General features: G+C 42.7%; 1 protein-coding gene across 1 annotated transcript; it reads left to right on the forward strand.

The window, feature by feature from the left end:
• The first annotated feature begins 312 nt into the window (after positions 1-312).
• On the forward strand, positions 313-20975 carry gcsh (glycine cleavage system protein H). The gene is made up of 5 exons (XM_033035762.1): positions 313-514; positions 9330-9409; positions 13724-13787; positions 17888-18019; positions 20317-20975. The coding sequence occupies exons 1-5, from the start codon at positions 385-387 to the stop codon at positions 20412-20414; spliced, it is 504 nt and encodes a 167-aa protein (XP_032891653.1). The 5' UTR covers positions 313-384; the 3' UTR covers positions 20415-20975.
• The last annotated feature ends 387 nt before the right edge of the window (positions 20976-21362 follow it).

The raw sequence follows: 21362 nt of genomic DNA on the forward strand, positions 1-21362 counted from the left end.
GCGCGGTGTTGCACGGGCGCGGGGCGATGCAAGGAGCGGTGCAGCGATGTTGCACGGCCGAGATGGCCGGGTGTCCACGGAGCGCGGTGCAGGGAGCGGGCGGTGCAGCGATGTTGCACGGCCGAGTTGCCTGGGTGTCCACCGGGCGCGGTGCACAGGGAGCGGGCGGTGCAGCGATGTTGCACGGGCGAGTTGCATGGGTGTCCACCGGGCGCGGTGCACAGGGAGCGGTCGGTGCAGCGATGTTGCACGGGCGCGGTGCACAGAGAACGGGCGGTGCAAGGAACGCACCGAGGGTCTCCTGCACTTGAGTGACAGCTCCGTCCGCCCGCCGGCTCCCGGGCACTTCCCTCGCGCCGCCCCATCCGCTCAGCTTCTGCAAAGATGGCGTGGAGGTTCGCGGCCAAGTTGCGAGCGGCGGCGGCGGCTTCCCTGTGCTTACACTCGTCGTACAGGACGGTGCAAGTCGCCCGACTGCCCCGGAGCCTGAGTACCGCTGCAGCGGTCCTTTCTGGTGCGTTTCTCTTTTGCAAACCTTCGGCGGGATGGGTGGCGGGGTAGGTGGGTGTTTGGGGACAGCAGCAGCAGCAAGTTAAACGGACCAAGTAGTTGCGAGAGGAAATTCCAACCCTGCTACTTTTGCAAGATTGCATTAAGAAAACAGCTAGAAAACGTTGCAAACATATTCTTATTTACAAAAGTTGAGCCAAGATTGTTTCTACCTGTGTAATTTTTTGAAGATATTTTCCCATGTGGGGCTGGAGGGTGATAATAAGGATTAAAGTGAAAAGCCAGGTAATGGGTCAGTTTTGAGGATCAGCTGCTACTGTTTGCTGGATCCTTGCAGAGAGGGGTGTAAAGTATTGTTTGGGTTCTTCCGAACTTTAATATGTGATCGTGAAAAATATTGTTGATTTTTATTTTAATATAATGCATTTTAAGGTACTTTGCTAACAGACTGCATTAAATGCACTGTGTCCTACAAACTGCCCTCTGGTCCGCTTGTTCCCTCTACAGCTGTCAACACTATCAGTCCCAGCCTATGCAACAACTGCACGTTTGTTGATTGATGCGGACATCAAATAGCATTTAAAAGTACTAATAATATTTACCGCAAGTTTTAGGATAAATCTGTCCAGGTTAATTAATGGGAAACTTTGCTTGTCGAAAACTTTAACTAAATAAGGATGTATACTTTATCTGAGAAGAGAACCCTTTTAAAACACTTTGTATCAATCTATGATTGACACTGAGCAAAGTTTCAATACTCGATTAAATCAATCGACTCGACTCGCCAATAGAACAGGATTGCCCAGATCGTTTGCACCATATGGCGAATACCAATAGCTCGTTATTTGCATGTTTCCCCAACTGAATAGCATATTCATGGGATATATAATGGGATATATAATGGGATATATAATGCCTAAAGAAAGCATGGAAGTGTGAATAATATTAATTATTGTATGTTGCAGTCGACAATCACGCAACATTCCTTTCAGTAATGCGTGACAACAAAATACCATGTGAGGGAAATATAATGCATCCAAGCAATTTCCCTCCACGTGAATTACCATTGATAGTGATTGGGGATGCACAGTTTAAAAGACCAAGATAAGACTCTAGGTAGACAAAAATGCTGGAGAAACTCAGCGGATGAGGCAGCATTTATGGAGCGAAGGAAATAGGCAACGTTTTGGGTCGAGGCCCTTGAGATTGCAGATGTTATAATCTGAAATAATAAATGCTGGAAAAACTCAGCATGTCAAGCATGTCAGTGCATGTGGTGGCGAGATCCTGTTATGGGTGTGTGGAGCGTTGATGACCAATATATGTGTAAGAGTAACCTTCCTTAGAAATAGAAGTCCTTAGGCTTACAGTAAAGTTCTTAGCAGTCAAGTGTAATTGGAGAAAACCATTTAAACTTAATTCAGTGTTAATCTTTGAGATAGAGGGTTGGTCGGCATTCGGCGTTAAAATCCCACTATCAGGACTGAATATAGAGGGGTGATAAGCAATATAAAGAACTGAGAGGGAGGAGCAGCCAGTTTAGAGGTACAGCGCAGAAACGGGCCCTTCGGCCCACCGAGTCCGTACTGACCAGCGATCCCCACGCATGAGCACTATCCTACACATACTAGGGACAATTTTCAATTTTACCAAGCCAATTAACCTACAAGCCTGTTTATCTTTGGAGTGTGGGCGGAAATCGGAGCACCCAAGGAAAACCCACGCAGGTCACGGGGAGAACGTACAAACTCTGACAGCACCCGTAGTCGGGATTGAACCCAGATCTCTGGCGCTGTAAGGCAACAACTCCACCGTGCTGCCCGTAGGAGTACCTTCCACCCCCTCCACCTAGTTCCATCTGTCCTCCTGGTTCCACCCATCACATCCCAGCCTTGACTCATCCCTCCCTCGTACTCCTGATGCAGGATCTTGACCCGACACCTTGACCATCCTCTGCCTCCACAGCTGATGCGTGATCCACTGGGTTCCTCCAGCAGTTTGTTATTTTGGTCCAAATTGCAGCACCTGCAGTCTCTAGTATCTCAATGCTCATCTATCAAATAGATTTGAAACATGAAATGTGCAGTGAAAACTGTCAATTTTGAGTATTGGTGGTAATTCTCTGTAAATCATGACATTTTATTGTGATCAGCTTGCATGCAAATTCTTTTCATAAGGATGCAGTAATTAAAAATGTGGAGACCAAGTGTACGACATGTTTACTAATGTAAGATTTTTGTTTAAAGTGTCGATACATAAAAATGGATCTCAGATAAAGGTGTCCCTACATCTTGTTCTAGATTAAAATATATATATATAGCATCCCTTCCCTCCCCATGGACCATGCTTTGAAGTTAATACTGTGCAATCTTGCAAAGTTGTAAAGTTGAAAATGCAGGAGCTATTTTGCACAGAGCAAGCTCCCATCAAGGCATTCTGGTGATAATCAAGCCATCTGGTTGAGAGATAAAATTGACGGTGGATCTAGGGCACCAGTCACCATTCCAACCTATTTGCCATTTAGTCTACGTTTAGAGATACAGCATGGAAACAGGCCCTTCGACCCACTGAGTCCGTGCCGACCAGTGATCTCCACACACTAGCGCTATCCTACACACACTGGGGAAAATTTACAATTATACCAAGCCAATTAACCCTACGTCTTTGAAGTGTGGGAGGAAACCGGAGATCCTGGAGAAAACCCTTGCAGGTCACAGGAGAATGTACACACTCCGTACAGACAGCACCCGGATCTCCGCTGTGTCACCCACAACCTCCTGAGAGAAATTAGAACAGCACTCAGTGGTTGTGGGTGACAGATTAATATGCAAAAAGTGAGAGGGTAAAGGGTGAAATGAGGAAAATTTGACTCGTGTACATGGGCATCTTGGTGGACATGGATGAGCTGGGGCATGTTTTCGTGCTGTCTGACTATGTAACCGGTTGTGGTGCTAGGAGTAGGAAAATGTGCCGATCTGATGTTGCTGCTCACAATTACGTGTTGTTGAGTTTTTAAACACTGACAGCAAACACAAGGATTAGCTTTGGCTAGTTCATGGGGAATTCAAGCCTAGAATGCTGACAAGTTAGGAGCCAGACAGAGGAGAAAATGCTGGAATACAATTTGTAATGAGAAATATCAGTACATTTACTTTGTTACTTGTGAACAAACTTTTATGTTCGGAATTAAATCTTTTGAGTTCATGTCATAAGTGATAGGTGTAGAATTAGGCCATTTGGCCCATCAAGTCTGCTCCACCATTCAATCAAGGCTGATCTATCTCTCTCTCTCCCCTAACCCCATTCTCATGCCTTCTCCCCATTACTCCTGACATCCATACTAATCAAGAATCTACCTATCTCTGCCTTAAAAATATCAATTGACTTGGCCTCTACAACCTTCTATGGCAAAGAATTCCACAGATTCACCACCCTCTGACTAAAGATATTCCTCCTCATCTCCTTCCTAAAGGAACGTCTTTTAATTCTAAGGCTATGACCTCTAGTCGTAGACTCTCCCACTAGTGGAAACATCCTCTCCACATCCACTCTGTCCGAGCCTTTCACTATTCGGTAAGTTTCAATGAGGTCCCCCCTCAACCTTGTTCGGAAAAAGAGGGAGATCTACAATAATTATAGGCAGCATGAAGTAAATGAGGTGCTTGAGGAGTATAAGGAATGTAAAAAGAATCTTAAGAAAGAAATTAGAAAAGCTAAAAGAAGACATGAGGTTGCTTTGGCAAGTAAGGTGAAAGTAAATCCAAAGGGTTTCTACAGCTATATTAATAGCAAAAGGATAACGAGGGATAAAATTGGTCCATTGGAGAGACAGAGTGGACAGCTATCTGCAGAGTCAAAAGAGATGGGAGAGATATTGAACAATTTCTTTTCTTCGATATTCACCAAGGAGAAGGATATTGAATTATGTGAGGTAAGGGAAACTAGTAGAGTAGCTATGGATACTATGAGTTTCAAAGTAAAAGAAGTACTGACACTTTTGAAAAATATAAAAGTGGGTAAGTCTCCAGGTCCTGACAGGATATTCCCTAGGACATTGAGGGAAGTTAGTTTAAAAATAGCCGGGGCTATGACAGAAATATTTCAAATGTCATTAGAAATGGGAATAGTCCCCGAGGATTGGCGTACTGCGCATGTTGTTCCATTGTTTAAAAAGGGTTCTAAGAGTAAACCTAGCAATTATAGGCCTGTTAGTTTGACTTCAGTGGTGGGCAAATTAATGGAAAAGATACTTAGAGATAATATATATAAGCATCTGGATAAACAGGGTCTGATTAGGAACAGTCAGCATGGATTTGTGCCTGGAAGGTCATGTTTGACTAATCTTGAATTTTTTGAAGAGGTTACTAGGGAAATTGACGAGGGTAAAGCAGTGGATGTTGTCTATATGGACTTTAGTAAGGCCTTTGACAAGGTTCCTCATGGAAGGTTGGTTAAGAAGGTTCAACTGTTGGGTATAAATGCAGGAGTAGCAAGATGGATTCAACAGTGGCTGAATGGGAGAAGCCAGAGGGTAATGGTGGATGGTTGTTTGTCGGGTTGGAGGCAGGTGACTAGTGGGGTGCCTCAGGGATCGGTGTTGGGTCCTTTGTTGTTTGTCATGTACATCAATGATCTGGATGAAGGTGTGGTAAATTGGATTAGTAAGTATGCAGATGATACCAAGATAGGGGGTGTTGTGGATAATGAAGAGGATTTCCAAAGTCTACAGAGTGATTTAGGCCATTTGGAAGAATGGGCTGAAAGATGGCAGATGGAGTTTAATGCTGATAAATGTGAGGTGCTACACCTTGGCAGGACAAATCAAAATAGGACGTACATGGTAAATGGTAGGGAATTGAAGAATACAGTTGAACAGAGGGATCTGGGAATAACCGTGCATAGTTCCTTGAAGGTGGAATCTCATATAGATAGGGTGGTAAAGAAAGCTTTTGGTATGCTAGCCTTTATAAATCAGAGCATTGAGTATAGAAGCTGGGATGTAATGTTAAAATTGTACAAGGCATTGGTGAGACCAAATCTGGAGTATGGTGTACAATCCCAATTATAGGAAGGATGTCAACAAAATAGAGAGAGTACAGAGGAGATTTACTAGAATGTTGCCTGGGTTTCAACAACTAAGTTACTGAGAAAGGTTGAATAAGTTAGGTCTTTATTCTCTGGAGCGCAGAAGGTTAAGGGGGGACTTGATAGAGGTCTTTAAAATGATGAGAGGGATAGACAGAGTTGATGTGGATCAGCTTTTCCCTTTGAGAATAGGGAAGATTCAAACAAGAGGACATGACTTCAGAATTAAGGGACAGAAGTTTAGGGGTAACATGAGGGGGAACTTCTTTACTCAGAGAGTGGTAGCGGTGTGGAATGAGCTTACAGTGGAAGTGGTGGAGGCAGGTTCGTTGGTATCATTTAAAAATAAATTGGATAGGCATATGGATGAGAAGGGAATGGAGGGTTATGGTATGAGTGCAGGCAGGTGGGACTAAGGGAAAAAAGTTGTTCGGCACGGACTTGTAGGGCCGAGATGGCCTGTTTCCGTGCTGTAATTGTTATATGGTTATAACCTTCTAAACTCCAGCGAGTACAGGCCCAGTGCCGTCAACCGCTCATCATATGTTAAGTTCTGCTATTGCTATTCTGCTATTGGAGGAATGTACATCCAAGCGAGTGGAGCCGAAACCATGAGACAATCTGGTGAAAACCCTGGAGGAAGCAGGTTCAGATTAGTCTATTCGGGGGGCAATGAAGTCTCTTGCTGACATGCAGCTCCTAGATTAAACAATTAACACAGTTGGTCCGCAACAAATACTACGAATGCAAGAACAACAAAATGATATAAAGATTTGACTGCAAACTGAAGTAGTAAAGTAAAATAAAGTACAATAATGTATTAAACAAATGAGGCAGAGTAAGTGGCAGCACCACTGACCGGAAAGGGAATGTGAAAGGGTTGATTTGTTTTCAAGAGTATGATGGGTGTGGGGAAGAACCTGCCATTAAGTCTGAATGTGTGGGCTTTCTAACTCCTGGATCTTCTACTGGAAGGTAGACGAGAGAAAAGGGAACGACCTGGGTGGCAGGCATCCCTGACAATACTTCCAGCCTTCCTGGTGCAACGCGCAGTGAAAAATGGACCGGATGGAAGGAAGTGAAGGACAGGACTGTGTTCGCCACTCTTTTTAGGTACAGGCAGTCAAGAGCATTACGGCTTCCGTATCAGGCCGAGATGCATCCTGTCAAAATACTTTAGAATGCATCTCTAGAAGTACGAGAGAATCCTCATTGAAATGCCAAATTTTCTTGGACGCCAAAGAAAGAAATACACTGTTGCGTTTTCATGATCACAGTATCACTGTGAATGGTGTAGGAAAGAACTGCAGATGCTGGTTTAAATCGAAGGTAGACACAAAATGCTGGAGTAACTCAGCAGGACAGGCAGCATGTCTGGAGAGAAGGAATGGTGATGCCAGTGTGAAGGGGCTAGGTTTGATTGCTAGGGATATAGATGTCAAGAAACTTGAAGCTATCAACCATTTCTACAACAGTACCGTTGATGAGGACAGGGCTGTGTTCACACATAATCACCATCCCCACTTCTACTTCGTATTGAGTAGAATTCTATACCATAAAGGCTCCATTAAAAAAATAACAATCTAATATTTTGCTATTCAGAAGTAAAATCCAAGTTAGCTGCAGAACTCATCCTGCAAACCACACAGAAGTAACCTCTATCCTTTGGCTAATGTTAAGGGCTCAGTTGTGTCCTGACACTAGGTTCTACATTAATTCCCCTGTAGTTTGTCTCATCGTGTTATTGACCTGGCCAACAACAGCGGTATCATCGGCATACTAAAGATTATGTTGTCACTGAGCATGTTCACACAGTTCTGCGTTGATACAGGGAGTAGAGCAGGAGTGAGCACACAGCCCTGAGGAGCACTAGTGTTGAGGGAAGAGATCAATTTTGACCGACTGAGGGCCGCTGGTTGCAGATGGAGGCACCAAGTCCAAGGAAAAATCTCACAAGTCCTCCAACGTGATGCTTCTGATTCTGTGAAAAGAGATACCATTGTGGAGAATTAATCTCCGCTGCTTTACATTTTTGTGTGGTTTGCTGGATGAGTTCTGCAGTTAACTTGGATTTTACATCTGAATAGCAAAATATTAGATTTTTTTTTAAATGTAGCCTTTGTGGTATAGAATTCTACTCAATAACAATGGAGAAAATATGAAGCTATCGCCTGCTGCTGTTTCCTGGTGAGGCTAAAGGCTGACAAGTCTTCGTGAGTGACTGAGGGTTGAAAATAACAAATATAATGCTGCTATTTTGAATAGAGAGAGAGAGAAATCGAGAAACTATAAACCTGTGTAATGTTGGGGAAATTTGTTGAATTCATTATTAGGCAGCTAATAGCACAATGATTACAAAATTATAAAACAATCAAGCAGAGTCTGTTGTTTTATGAATGGGAAATTATTTGCCATATTTACTGGTGTTGAAAAGATAGGTGGACTTGCAAGTTGTGCGGCAGACTTGGAGCCTGCACAGAGATATACATGTTAAATGAGAGGGTGAGAAGTTGGCATATGGAATATTAAGTATGAAAATGTGAGGGAAGGAGGAATAATAATTAGTTTTTTAGTTTAAATGGAGTGAGATTACAGAATGTGATGGTCTAAAGGAATCTGGGAGCATTAGTATGTGAAACCAAACATTGGTATGTTGTTTCAGCAAGTAATTAGGAAGGATAATGAAATGTTGGTCTATCTTAAAAGAGAAATGCAGTGTGAATGTAAGGATGTTTTGATGCAGCTTTACATGATGTGCTGAGAGCACAGTGGGAATACAGTGCACAGTTTTGGTCTTCATATTTATTTGCATTTGAGGCAGTGCAGAGAAGGTTCACTGGGTTTGATGCCAGCGATGGAGGGGTTGGTGTATCAAGATGGATTGAGCAGAGTGGGCCGATGCTCTTATGGAATTAGAAGAATGATTGGTGAAACCCGTCAGATTCCGCCTGTGATGAATGGATTGAATGCTGAACGGAAGTTTGCCCTAGTGTGTTATCCAGAAACAAGGTTTGTGGTTCCAGAACAAACACTTGCACCGAGGGTTGTGAATCTTTGGACAATTCTATGGCTGTCAAAATTGAGAGATATCCGAACTAAAAGGCATTCAGGGGTATGTGGGGTGCAGGGAGAGGTATGGGAACATCACCATGAGGCACTGTTTCATCAGGCAGGATCTTATTGAATGGCAAAGCAGACTGGAGGCTCTGATTGACACTAAACTTGCTGCTTGTCCACAAAAACAGGAAGCTATGCTGCAGTTGGAGAAAAAGGGGTTTTGGACCTGATTGAGAATTTTTGGGTAAAGAGGCAGCTGGAAAATGCCAGCTAATTGGATCACTAACTGGAAGATTGTTAAAGAATGTAAGGTTCATTTTGATTCCAGTGGGCTAACATAAGTCTGCTCCTCTTAATATTAATTGATTTTTTTAAAACCAATTTCCTAAAGTGTTCTTTACATTTTATCAAATAGTTCAACAGACATTTGTTACTTTTGAATTATCACAGGTCTACTTTTAAACTGTTAATCTGTGCAGAACCAACTGCCATGTGGATGAAAGGAAAAGCCAAGATAATATTCAGTATCTGATGTCTGGCTCAGCAGTTCATAGCTTCAATAAATGTCAAGTTGCTCTTGATAATTAAATATTCATATCATTCAGAGTTTGCAAAACTATAGATAAAAAGTTGTCTCATTCTGTGTTAGCTGATTATGTAAACATATACCATTCCAGCTCGCAAGTTTACAGACAAACATGAATGGATAACAGTTGAAAATGGAATTGGTACAGTGGGCATTAGCAATTATGCTCAGGTGGGTATTTTTTTAATTATTATTCAGTATAATTCTTAAACTGATCCTGTACTGCATGAGCCCTACTTGTTCTTGAACTTAGCCCATTGCTCAATTTGATGTTGCAGCATCAGCTTTTCCTAATCAATCTGGGATTATCATGGGAACAAAGTCCACGTTGGTATCAGTACTTGTGGGCCTTGTGGTTTCTTCATATCAAGTTGGTGTAGTTTGCCATTTGTGTGAATAAGTTTATTGGCACCAAATAAATTATTTGCAATAATTACACGAGGATTGCAAGCACAGCAGTGTTGCTTGTCACACACAAAACATGACATTCAAACGTAAAATGTTGAAGTCTTCAGTTGTGGTTTGCTGAAATGTGAATTTCGTATAGAATTAGTTTAGTGCTAAATATTACCTGTATTTGAGCACACTAGTTTAAAAGGCTGTGTCTTACAAGCACAACACAATTATTACCATTGAGCTAAAAACTTGAGCAGAACATATTACACCGCCAGCACAATCGGTGTAGCAAGTCTGATTTTCCACTTGCAATTTCTTCAACTTGCTTTACAGGAAGGCTTATGGGGGAGTTGTGGAATTACTCTGCCTGTAACAAGTAGTGTTTGGTGGGGCAATGAAGATCTTGAATACTATCTGATGGGGATTTGGAGGCAAAAAAAAACCTCATCACATTTAAATTAAGCCTATAATCCATAAAGCTGTGGATCAAGAACCAGAAAATGTGATTAACCTAATTCACTCAATTTTTGGTCATTATAGGTATGACGGACTAAATAGCCTCCTGTTTGATAAATATCTATGATTCAAAGATTGACTTGCCTGCGGGGAGAGGGCTAGTTTTATTGCCGGCTTCAATCCTTCACTTCAAACACGCACTTTGAAACCTTTCTTTTAGGAAGGCAGAATAATGTCTTCTTTAAAGTGGTGGAAAATTGGTTAGAACTACTACATATACCAAGAATATTGCCCTACAAGATAGACATTTAAATGGTTGAAAACGGATTCGGAACTTAATTTCAGATTTAGGATGTACTCCAGACAAAGTGTACATTTCCAATTGAAATTAATGCTTTTTTTCCAACAAAGAATCAGAAGATGATAAGTGAATGCTGGAAAATCGAAGGAAGACAAAATTGCTGGAGAAAATCAGCGGGTGCGGCAGCATCTATGGAGTGAAGGAAATAGGCAAAGTTTCGAGCCGAAACCCTTCTTCAGACCCAGGGTCTGAGGAAGGATTTTGGCCCGAGACGTTGCCTATTTCCTTCACTCCATAGATGCTGCCGCACCCGCTGAGTTTCTCCAGCAATTTTGTCTACCAGATGATAAGTGAATACTGCTTTATGTTCAGTCATTGATGAAAAATAGGTGGCGCTGTTGAATGAATGAAATGACAGCACACCATGGCCGTTAGATTAAAATGCTTGTTCCTGTAACTAAGGGGCAGACTTTGCAGGAAAATATTAGCAGCCACTGCTGGCTCTCCTTGTCTAAATGTCAGGAACTTTAGAACGTTATGCTGGGATGCCCCCAACTATGCCATCAGCTGTTCAATGCTAGTTCTTCTGCTCCTTCCCCATGCAGGAGTTGGGAGTGCTTCTCAATTGTTTTAGATGGAGAAGAACGACTATGAGGGCTCAAGATTCGTGAGGGATTTTTTTTTAAACTTTCTTTAAAATATTTGATTTTTTTTTTTAACTAAATGTTTTTGTTATTATATGTTACAATGTAATTTTTAATTGTTTTGAAATAATTTTGACAATTCAACAACGTTATTGGTAGTACAGTTCCGTTTGGCCATTGAATGAGTGACTGGCAGCTGAAGGTGACTCCTTTCACTGTTGCACTCTGCTGGCAACAAAACCTGGGCCTCAATTATTTCCCTCTTTCATTTGTTTATTTTTCTCAAAAGAGTCCTTCATGCTTGTCTATTATGTTGGTTATCCTCCTTTTGTATCTGACCACGTATCAAAATGAACTTCAATGAACCCTGGGGGTGGTAGGGAGCCAAGCCCTTATTTGGGTTAATTTAACAATTAACATGAACTGAAGTTTTGATTTCCAATTTGAAAAAACCTCAAGGCCTGTCAATGCATCATTGAATATTCCTGAATATCGTAGATTTTTCTTACAGTTGACCTCTTTGTTGGACCTCTTTCTAGCTTTGTTCATGGAATTAGAAGTTTACAATCAGAGTAAGGATGTGTGATCTCTTCTATTTGCAGATTGGCACAAAGTCAATGGATATATCTGAGCACTCTCTTGTTCCCACATAATGTGCTAATCCTCAGTAAATCTTTCCACTTTCCTGTCTACTCCATTATCCTGACTCGCTGGTTGCGTTACTCTGTGCCTGCATCTTTCTTCACCTTTCTCCAGGTGTCAGATGTTATGGGAAGAAGGCAGGAGGGAGAGGTTAGGAGGGAGAAATAGATCAGCCATGATTGAATGGTGGAGTAGACTTGATGGGTCAAATTGTCTAATTCTGCTCCTATCACATGATCCTATGATCTTTCACACTTTAGCCTTACACCCCTATTCCTTACACCTTGTTGATGAGGCTAACTCTACTCTCTTGATTCCAATAAACTGCTGAACATCGAGCTTGCCATTCTGGCTCCCATCCCAGCTGACATTATAAGCAATTCCTCTTGCTTACACAATATACTTCCTCCACCTTTCCAAACCACCATCACCCTTCATCATAAAACATCAGCACTGCTGTCCTTTTATTCAGCTAAGTGCAGGCCCCATCTCCAATATCCCTCTAAAGTCCATAGTCCAGTTACCTTCTGCCAATTCAATTTCTTGTATCCCTCTTGGAAAGCATCAATTGTTCTTATCTTGCTCCTTTAATGTAGATCATCTCAAGTGACTCATTGTTTGTGTGCTTTGCTAACATCTAGTTTGGAATGAGCTGCTCCAGAGATACAATAAAAAATATAAAAAATATTTTCTTCAATTCTTGATACAAATGTAGTACCTTTGCATTACATTCTATATTCACTCTTTCTGGATGAATCTGGCCCTGACTGGAGCTTCCAACTCAATGTTATCTCTTATCATTAAGATTGCCTGTTTGGTCTTCTAACATCATCTGTTCTTCCACTTTCTTGCCATTGAAACTTTGGTCCATTATTTCAATACAATAGACAATAGGTGCGGGAGTAGGCCATTCAGCCCTTCGAGCCAGCACCGCCATTCAATATGATCATGGCTGATCATCCACAATCAGTACCCTGTTCCTGCCTTCTCCCCATTTCCCTTCACTCCGCTATCTTTAAGAGCTCTATCCAACTCTCTTTTGAAAGCATCCAGAGAATTGGCCTCCACTGCCTTCTGAGGCAGAGAATTCCACAGATTCACAACTGTGGGTGAAAAAGTTTGACGTCACAATGGCTCTGCTCCTCGCGGCCTGCTGCCCAATGTTCCACGCGCAGCGAGCGACGTCACCGGCCTCCCCCTCTCCCCCCCCCCCCCCACCCCTGGTTCTTCAAAAGACGCAGAAAGAACGAGCAAGTGGGCTCTGTACTGCAGCTCCTGATGGCTTCCGAGCGATCCCGAGGTCCCGAACGCTGCACGCCCGTGCCCCGGGCTCTCTCCCCCCACCCCGGCTCTCTCTCCCCCTCCCGGCTCTCTCTCTATCCCCTCCCTCCTCCCCCCCCCACCCCCTCAGGACTCTCTCCCACCCCCTACCCCCGGACTCCTTCTCACCCCCCCCCCCCCCCCCCCCCCCGCCTCACTCCCCCCCCCCCCCCCCCCGGCCTCTCTTTCACCCAACGGGCCTCTATTCCACCCCTCCCACCTCTCTCCCTCCTCCCCTCCTCTCTCTCCCCCCTCCTCTCTCTCCCCCCTCCTCTCTCTCCCCCCTCCTCTCTCTCCCCCCTCCTCTCTCTCCCCCTCCTCTCTCTCCCCCCTCCTCTCTCTCTCTCCCCCCCTCCTCTCTCTCTCTCTCGCCCCCCCACTCCCCCTCCCCCGCACGTTGAGGGGACGGGACCCAACGGGTCCCCCTTGGTCTAGTGTGTATATATATATATATATATATATATATATATATGAATGGATGATGTAAAAAGTTTATTAAAGTTGTCATTATAACTACAGATATGGGGTTGGTTAATGTGTATTGTTTCGATGTTGGTTAAAATTTGTGTGACAATACAAGAATTTAATTTTTTTGCTATATGTACTTAGAAATTTTGAAAGGATTTGTTTTAGAGTGTGAAATTACAGAAATATGGCTGAAATATGCAAAGTTGAGGAATGGCTGCTAAGGGTCTTGGTAGTAACTTGGACTGTTTTTGCTTTTAGGAAGCATTAGGAGATGTTGTATATTGTGGTTTGCCAGAAATTGGTACAAAATTGAACCAGTTGGGTAAGTACTGATTTAAAAATATATATTTTCTTAAGCTGGATGATTTTTGTTCTTTAAAAACAAAACTTAACTGGGTTTGTGGATGTGGACATGCTCAAGACTGGAGACTTTAGGGAACTGTTGTTTTACAAGACATATTGAGGCTCTGCTCAAGAAAAATAAGTTGTATTTTTAATGCAAAAAACAAGGAATTGCAGATGCTGGTTTATAAGAAAAAAGAGTGCTGGAGTAACTCAGTGGGTCAGGCAGCATCTCTGAAGAAAATGGATAGATGATGTTTCAGGTAAGGACCCTTCTTCAGTTTGATTGTGGGGAGGGTTGTGGGTGATTAAAGCTGGATAAGAGGAGGAGCAGGATAAAGCCTGACAAGTAATGGCAGGTGAGGTGGGGTTTGATAGGCAGATGGTTGGACAAAGGACCAATATGAGAAGCAAGAGGTGTGAAAGGATTGAAAAGTTGTGAATTATGAAGCAAGGGAAAAGGTGGGAGGGGAGAAATAGGTGCGGGTTCAGGTGTGTCACAGGTGAGAAAAGGGCATTGAGGTGGGGAGCGTTGGCGGTGTTTAGGTAAGGGGTTTAGTTAACTAAAATTGGAGAAATCAATGTTCATACCATTGGGTTGTAAGCCACCCGTGCAGAATATGAGGTGTTGTTCCCCCCAGTTTGTACGTAGCCTCTCTCTGGCAATGGAAGATGCCCAGGACAGAAAGGTCAGCATGGGAATGCAAAGAGGATTTAAAATGGTTAGCAGTCAGGAGATACAGTAGACCTAGAGGGGAGGGGGCACGTGTGCTGAAGAAAGAGAAACTCATTTTTGAGCCTGTCTACTTCTGCTCCACGGAACGCATCTCCAAATACCTACTATCCCCCCCCCCCCCCCCCAATGTCCGGTCCCTTTCCGACCTACATCCAAGGCACCTCGTCTGCCTTTCAACTCTTGAATAACTTACATCTCTAGGTTCCAATTGCTCCTTCTTAACCATGGACGTCCAGTCCCTTTACACCTACAACCCTCACCAGAAAGGGCTTGAGTCCCTCCAGTTCTTCCTTGAACAGAGACCCAATCAGTTTCCCCCTACTAGCACTCTCCTCATCCTGGCAGAACCGGTCCTCAACTTCAACGACTTCTCTTTCGACCCCCTTCACTTTCATCCAATTAATGATATAGCTATGGGGACTTGCTAGGTCCCCAGCTGTGCCTGCCTTTTTGTTGGTTACATCAAACTATCCTTGGTCCAAATGACTGCTTCCGGGCCACCTCCTACACCCCTGCAGAACTCGTTGATTTCATTAACCTCACCACTAACTTTCACCCTGCCTTCAAGTTCACTTAGATTATCTCTCGCCTCTTTCTTGAGCTCTCTGTCTCCATCACAGTGGACAGACTATTGACTGATGCCTGCTACAAACCCACCGACTCCTACCCTGCCTCTTGCAAAGATGTCATCCTCTACTCTCAATTTTGTTCGTCTCAGCCCTGTCTGCTCCTAAGATGAGGCTTTCCATTCTGGAACTTCCGAGATGTCCTCTTTCTTAAGTAAATGTGTTACCCTCCTGCTGTCATAGATGGATCCCTCACCTGCGCCTCCTCTGTATCACAGGTTCTGCTCTCGCTCCCCCTCCCTTTGGACAGAACAAGGATAAAGATCCCTGGTCCTTCACTTTCACCCCACCAGCCTCTGCATCCAATATATTCTGCAACGTTTTTGCCACCTTTAACATGATTTCCCGCCCCTGCCTTCTGCAAAGGTTGCTGCTCAATCATTTTGTCTCACATCATCTGCCTATCAACCCCCCCCCCCCCTCCCCCCATCTATATCCACCTATTATTTGCCTGTCTTTGTCCTGGTTCTGCTCTCTTCCCCAACCCCCCTCCCTAAGATCAGACTGAAGAAGGGTCCCTACCTGAAACGTGTATCTATCCAAGTTCTCCAGAGATGCTACCTGACCCCCAGAGTTACTTCGGCACTTCGGCAAACTCAAATTTTTGAGTTTGAGCAGGATCAAATGAAATGTGGGAGTACCCTTAAGAGGGAATAAAGACTAAAAAGGACATGAGATGGGTAAAGGAAAATCCCAAAAGATTCTATTTCGAGTTGAAGCGTGGCCCGGGTTATAATAGATCACCTTAAAGATTAGCATTGCCTTCTATGTGTGGAGCCACAGGAGATGGGTGAGATTTTCAATGAATATTTCTCCATTTGTAACTGTGGAGAAATTTATAGAGGCTAAGAAATTCAGGCAGTGGTGTCTTGGATCATATATGAACGACCAAAGAGAGAGTTAAGGGCCTGTCCCACTTACGTGTCCTTAGCACGCAAATTACGCGACCTCGTCATCGCGTAGAGGCGCATGGGCATCGTGTGGCTGCGTAGGGCTGGTCTCACTGAGAAGCGCGGAGGGGTATGGAGTTGTTCGCCGTATCGCGCGGCGCTCCAAACTTTTGTAGCGAACAAAATCTTCGCACGCCAACAACCTGTCGCATAACTGACGGCCAAAGTGGGACAGGCCCAAGACCCTGGCGCGACGCAACGTCTCACCTCCAACAGCAGCAGAAGCAGGCAAACGATCGCCGAGCTCGGCTGGGGCTCACGGACGTTGCAGTCCGGATCCGCCCCCACTTTTACTCCCAGAGCGGGGCCAAGAAAATTGAAGATAGACACAAAATGAGGGAGTAACTCAGGGGGACCGGCAGCATTACTGGAGAGAAGGAATGGATGACATTTCAGGTCAAGACCCTTCTTTCAGACTGAAGAAGAGTCTCGACCTGAAACATCACCCATTGCTTCTCTCCAGAGATGCTGCCAGTCCCGCTGAGTTACTCCAGCATTGTGTGTCCATCTTCAAATGAAGTCACACGCTCCACACGGCTGTGCGGGCGCATGAAATCGCGTGCGTCCTTCGCGGGACCGTCGCGCCTCAACGCGACCACGAGGTCGCGTAATTAGTGTGCGAAGGACACGTAAGTGGGACAGGGGCTTTACTCTCCATAGGAAAAAAACTGAGAAATATTAGTTAATTGATTTTGATGCTGGGCTCATCTTTGTTTTTCTTTTATATAAATGTTTTGGGTCAGAATGTACATGATTAGTAAGTTTGCAGATGACACTAAGATAGGTGGTATTGCAGACAGTGAAGAACAATTAAGTAAGTGGGCCAAAGAATGGCAAAAGTCGTTCAATTTGGATAATTGTGAGATGTTCCATTTTGGTATTTCAAACCAGGGTGGGACTTTTACAGTGAATGGTAGAGCCCTGGAGAGTACAGGTACATTGTTCCCTGAAAATTGAGTCGCAGGCAGACAGGGTGGTGATGAAGACATTTCTCACATTGGCCTTCATCAGTCAAGACATTGAGTAAAGGATAGACACAAAGTGCTGGAGCAACTCAGTGTGTCAGGCGGCATCTTTGGAGGAACAGGAGTAGGTGATGTTTTGGTTCGGGACCTTTCTCCATGGAGTACATTTCTACATTGAGTAAAGGAGTAGGGGCATTATATTGCTGTTGTACAAGATGTTGGTGAGGCCGCATTTGGAGTATTATATGCAGTCTTGGTTACTGTGCAGAGAAGATTTATGAGAATATTGTCAGGATTTGATGGTCTAAGTTATAGAGAGATTGGGCAGGCTGGGACTTTATTCCTTGGAGCATAAGGAACTGAGCTATGACATTGTAAAGGTGTATAAGATCATGAGGGGGCATTGATAAGGTGACTTCACATGTACACTTTTTCGCTCCAGAAAAGAGGAATCTAAAACTAGTTTAAGGTGAGAGGGGGAAAATTGTAAATTGCCTGAAAGGCAACCTCTGGCCACAGAGGATAGTGTGTATATAGTTAGACAAAGTGGCTGAGGCAGATACTGTAACCATATTTGAAAAACATTTGGACAGGTTCATGAAAGGTTTAGAGGGAAATGGGCCAAGCGCAGGCAAATTAGATTAGATTAGATGGGTAATAATCTAACTATAAATATAAATTATTAAACTAATAACTCGTATATTAGATCTTACAAATAGTTTAATAGTTCTCAACGTTGTTGTCAACACTGCACAAAGTTTATTGTATTGCAGTTTCTTAGTGTTAAACATTTCTTTTCTCAGATGAGTTTGGTGCCCTGGAAAGTGTGAAAGCTGCTAGTGAACTGTATTCGCCTCTTACTGGAGAAGTAACTGACACAAATAAAGCTCTAGCTGACAATCCAGGACTGGTCAATAAATCTTGTTATGGAGAAGGTATGTGAAACATTGGCAAAGTTTACCACCGCAAAAAAGTTTAAAATGTATTCATATCGCTGAAACTATTTTTTGATCTATGCGTGGAAGTGGCAGAAAGGCCAATCCTAAATGTTTTGATCAGGTGGGGTATGGATATGTTATTTTTCTATATGATCAACAATGATGTGGGGTTGGTGACTGATGTTGTAATTGGTATGAATTTGTTATTGATGCTTCAAACATAATTATTTTGTGTATATTCAGAGACTGATCCTGGGTGAAGATATATCAGCTGTTGTTCTTAAATCAGCTTCAACTCCTATTTTCTGTGCTGGTTATCTGCCTAAATTTTTCACAGAGCAACTAACTAATCTACACTGTTCCTGCAAACATTGGGAGAGGCTTACAAGACAATTTGGTAATATGTCTACAATTTCACAAAACGCATGGCCAAACATGAGGCCCCTTCAATAGACCACTCTTGGTTCATTCATTTGCTTTCCGTCTGTAAAGCACAAATGGGCTGCATGTCAATTTTGCTGCTGGTTCCATCATCGCAAAGCTGTAGCTACTCTTTTCAATTCAAGATACAAATCCTTTCCCTTGAATCTGCATTGACCTTCAACACCCAGCGCCAAAAAACACAATTTTTATTCTACCATCAAAATGTTGGTTGTTTGTATTCTACCTCTCTTTCTTCCCCCTAATCTTTCTAAACCATGTCAGAATTCTATGAATCCTTATGTGAACCCTGTTTTATATCCATCCAAGATCCAATTTCTCCCTATATCCTAAATTGATGTGAGAATCAATACTTCGGCCCGAAACGTCGCCTATTTCCTTCTCTCCATAGATGCTGCTGCACCCGCTGAGTTTCCCCAGCAATTTTGTGTACCTTCCTCCAATAGCCATGTCTACTTTTAGCCTCCGTTATGCAACCTTGGCGAGCTCTTTCTTTCAATGTTTGCATTCAGGGGCATTTTTGGTCACGATAACTCTGCAATTTAAAGTTTCCCCAATTTTACAGCTTGCTTCCTATCCTATCATTTCCATTACTATCTTGAAAACCAATCAAATCTCCACCTAAACTATACAATTTCCAAGGAATAGGTGCTTGTTTGTTTAATATTTCCCAATATCACATCGATCATTTTTTTGCTACAGTTTCTGCAGTGCCAATAGATGCTTTCTAATCTGTGATCGTAAAGATCAGTAAGCGGTTTTAGTTTAGTTTAGCCAGAGCTTAGCAGAGCTGTAAAATCACTTTTATCCCCAATAATTATTTTTATCTCAATACAGGGGCATCATTCCAGTAATCTTTTAGATTATTTTCTTTGTCCTCAATGTTTTAATAATTTACGAGAACCCAAGTGTATTTTGACTTCTTTTATTGCTTGTCTAAACTTCTCGCAAAAAATTCTGGGAGTGCCCAGCAGGTCACGTTCCATCTGTGGGAAGAGAAACAGTCAACAATTCAGGTCGGAAACCCTTTGTCAGACCTTGAGGTGTCTGATGGAGGGTCTACGACCTGAAACATTGACTTTGTTTCTCTTCCCTCGGATTTGCCCTGACCTGCTGCTTGTTCGAGCATTTTTAGTTATTGGCTTACTGCTTGATCGTGTTCTATGTTGATGTAAGTGCATGGTGACCACCCACATCCCCTCTCGTCCCAGCACCTACAAGCTCCTCTTTAAGTTGCACACCAGGCTGAGATATTAATTGATGCTGTGCCAAACTCCTTAACTTGCAGCACAATGGGGGCATCTTCAAAGAGTCCATAGAAATTGGGTCAGGACAATCTGAAGTGCAATGATAAATGGTGTCAAAAGCTAGGTTTACTAGTGACACCCACATTGTTACTCTCCCTCACCTTTCACTGTTACCTTTCTTGTTAACCATTTAATCTGTTACGTTAAGCTCTAAGTCCTGACAGCATTGCATCCATATCTCTTTTGAAGGGTCTTGACCCAAAAGGTCACCTATTCCTTTTCTCCAGAGATGCTGCCTGACCCGTTGTGTTACTCCAGCATTTTGTGTCCGTGTTCTCTATTATCACTACCATTTCAGACCCCCCAATAGAAATTGTCCTTGTAGTTAGTTCATTCAGTATTTTTTCTTCTCTGCACAATTGGGTAAAGAATGTTTGTAATACATGCCGTAACATTTCTGTTCTAATGTTTTACTTTCTGTTTCAATGTTTTACATTGAACATTGCTACAAGTTTTATAAAGTCTTCTTTTTCAATGTGAGGCTATAACTTTTATAAAGGTACCAAATTGCAAAGATTTATTTGAATTCTAAACTTTTTTTGATAGGTTGGCTTATTAAAATGACGCTGGACAACCCTGCAGAAGTTGATGAGCTGATGGATGAAGGGGCTTATGAGAAATTCCTAAAGTCCATTGAAGACTGAGCTACTTTTCTTTCCAAGCAATAAATGTTGCACATTTGTACCTGTGTACGTTAGCAGTGGAAGTTGGATGTGCACCTCAGGTTCCCAGGTTTAACAAGCAAGAGTAATATATATGGAGTGCACTACAATGGGAGCCTGTTATATTAGTCATTATAATGGAAATAGATAAAATTGCTAAAAAATACAAATTGACACTTAGCCTACACAATCCTTCTGGTTTTTGCAATATTTCAGCAATTGAAGAATATATTGGCTGTAAATTTTTAACTGTTCAGCACTAGATTATAATTCAAGTTTTACTTGAAACAGTGATGCTGGTCAATAATGTATGGAATTGGTCGCCACGGCACTGAAATCATGGCACAGTTTGTCTTCGACCAATAAATGCAGCTTTGTTGTGAAGTGTTTTTTTTTTTTAATTTTCAGGTTATTGTGCTCTCCTAAAAGTCATAATGTTCAATTTTGAAATGGCTCTGGTTCCAGCCATTTTTCTACCGATTAAACTACAATTTACTGGCAGTCAGCTAATTGTGTAATAAAACTAACCTAACTGGAAATCTCCACAGCTGTTGTGTCTTATGGTCCAACCTGCCTTGTAGAGTCAGTACAAAGTCCTCCCTTGTTTATTTTGTAAGTAGTTTTAGTACTTTTGAGTACATATTTTATGCTTGTACCATCAATATAGACATCTGCCACTTAGAGGACCCGTACGGTAAATCAGCAACTGCTGTGTTATTTACCACAAAGTTTCACTATTAAATGTGTTTTTTAACATTGCAATTTGCAGTTGTCAAATAACGAGACTCCATAAATTGCAACAGAATTCTATCATGAAGTACTCGGGCTGCTTCATATTGGGAGGAATAAAAAGCATTGCAATTATATAGCGTATTTCATATCCCTTTTCATAAAGCCATGTAGCAGTTTGCAGCCAAGGTACAGATGCTG

The sequence above is a fragment of the Amblyraja radiata genome, chromosome 17 (assembly GCF_010909765.2).
Source record: "Amblyraja radiata isolate CabotCenter1 chromosome 17, sAmbRad1.1.pri, whole genome shotgun sequence".
NCBI lineage: Eukaryota > Metazoa > Chordata > Chondrichthyes > Rajiformes > Rajidae > Amblyraja > Amblyraja radiata.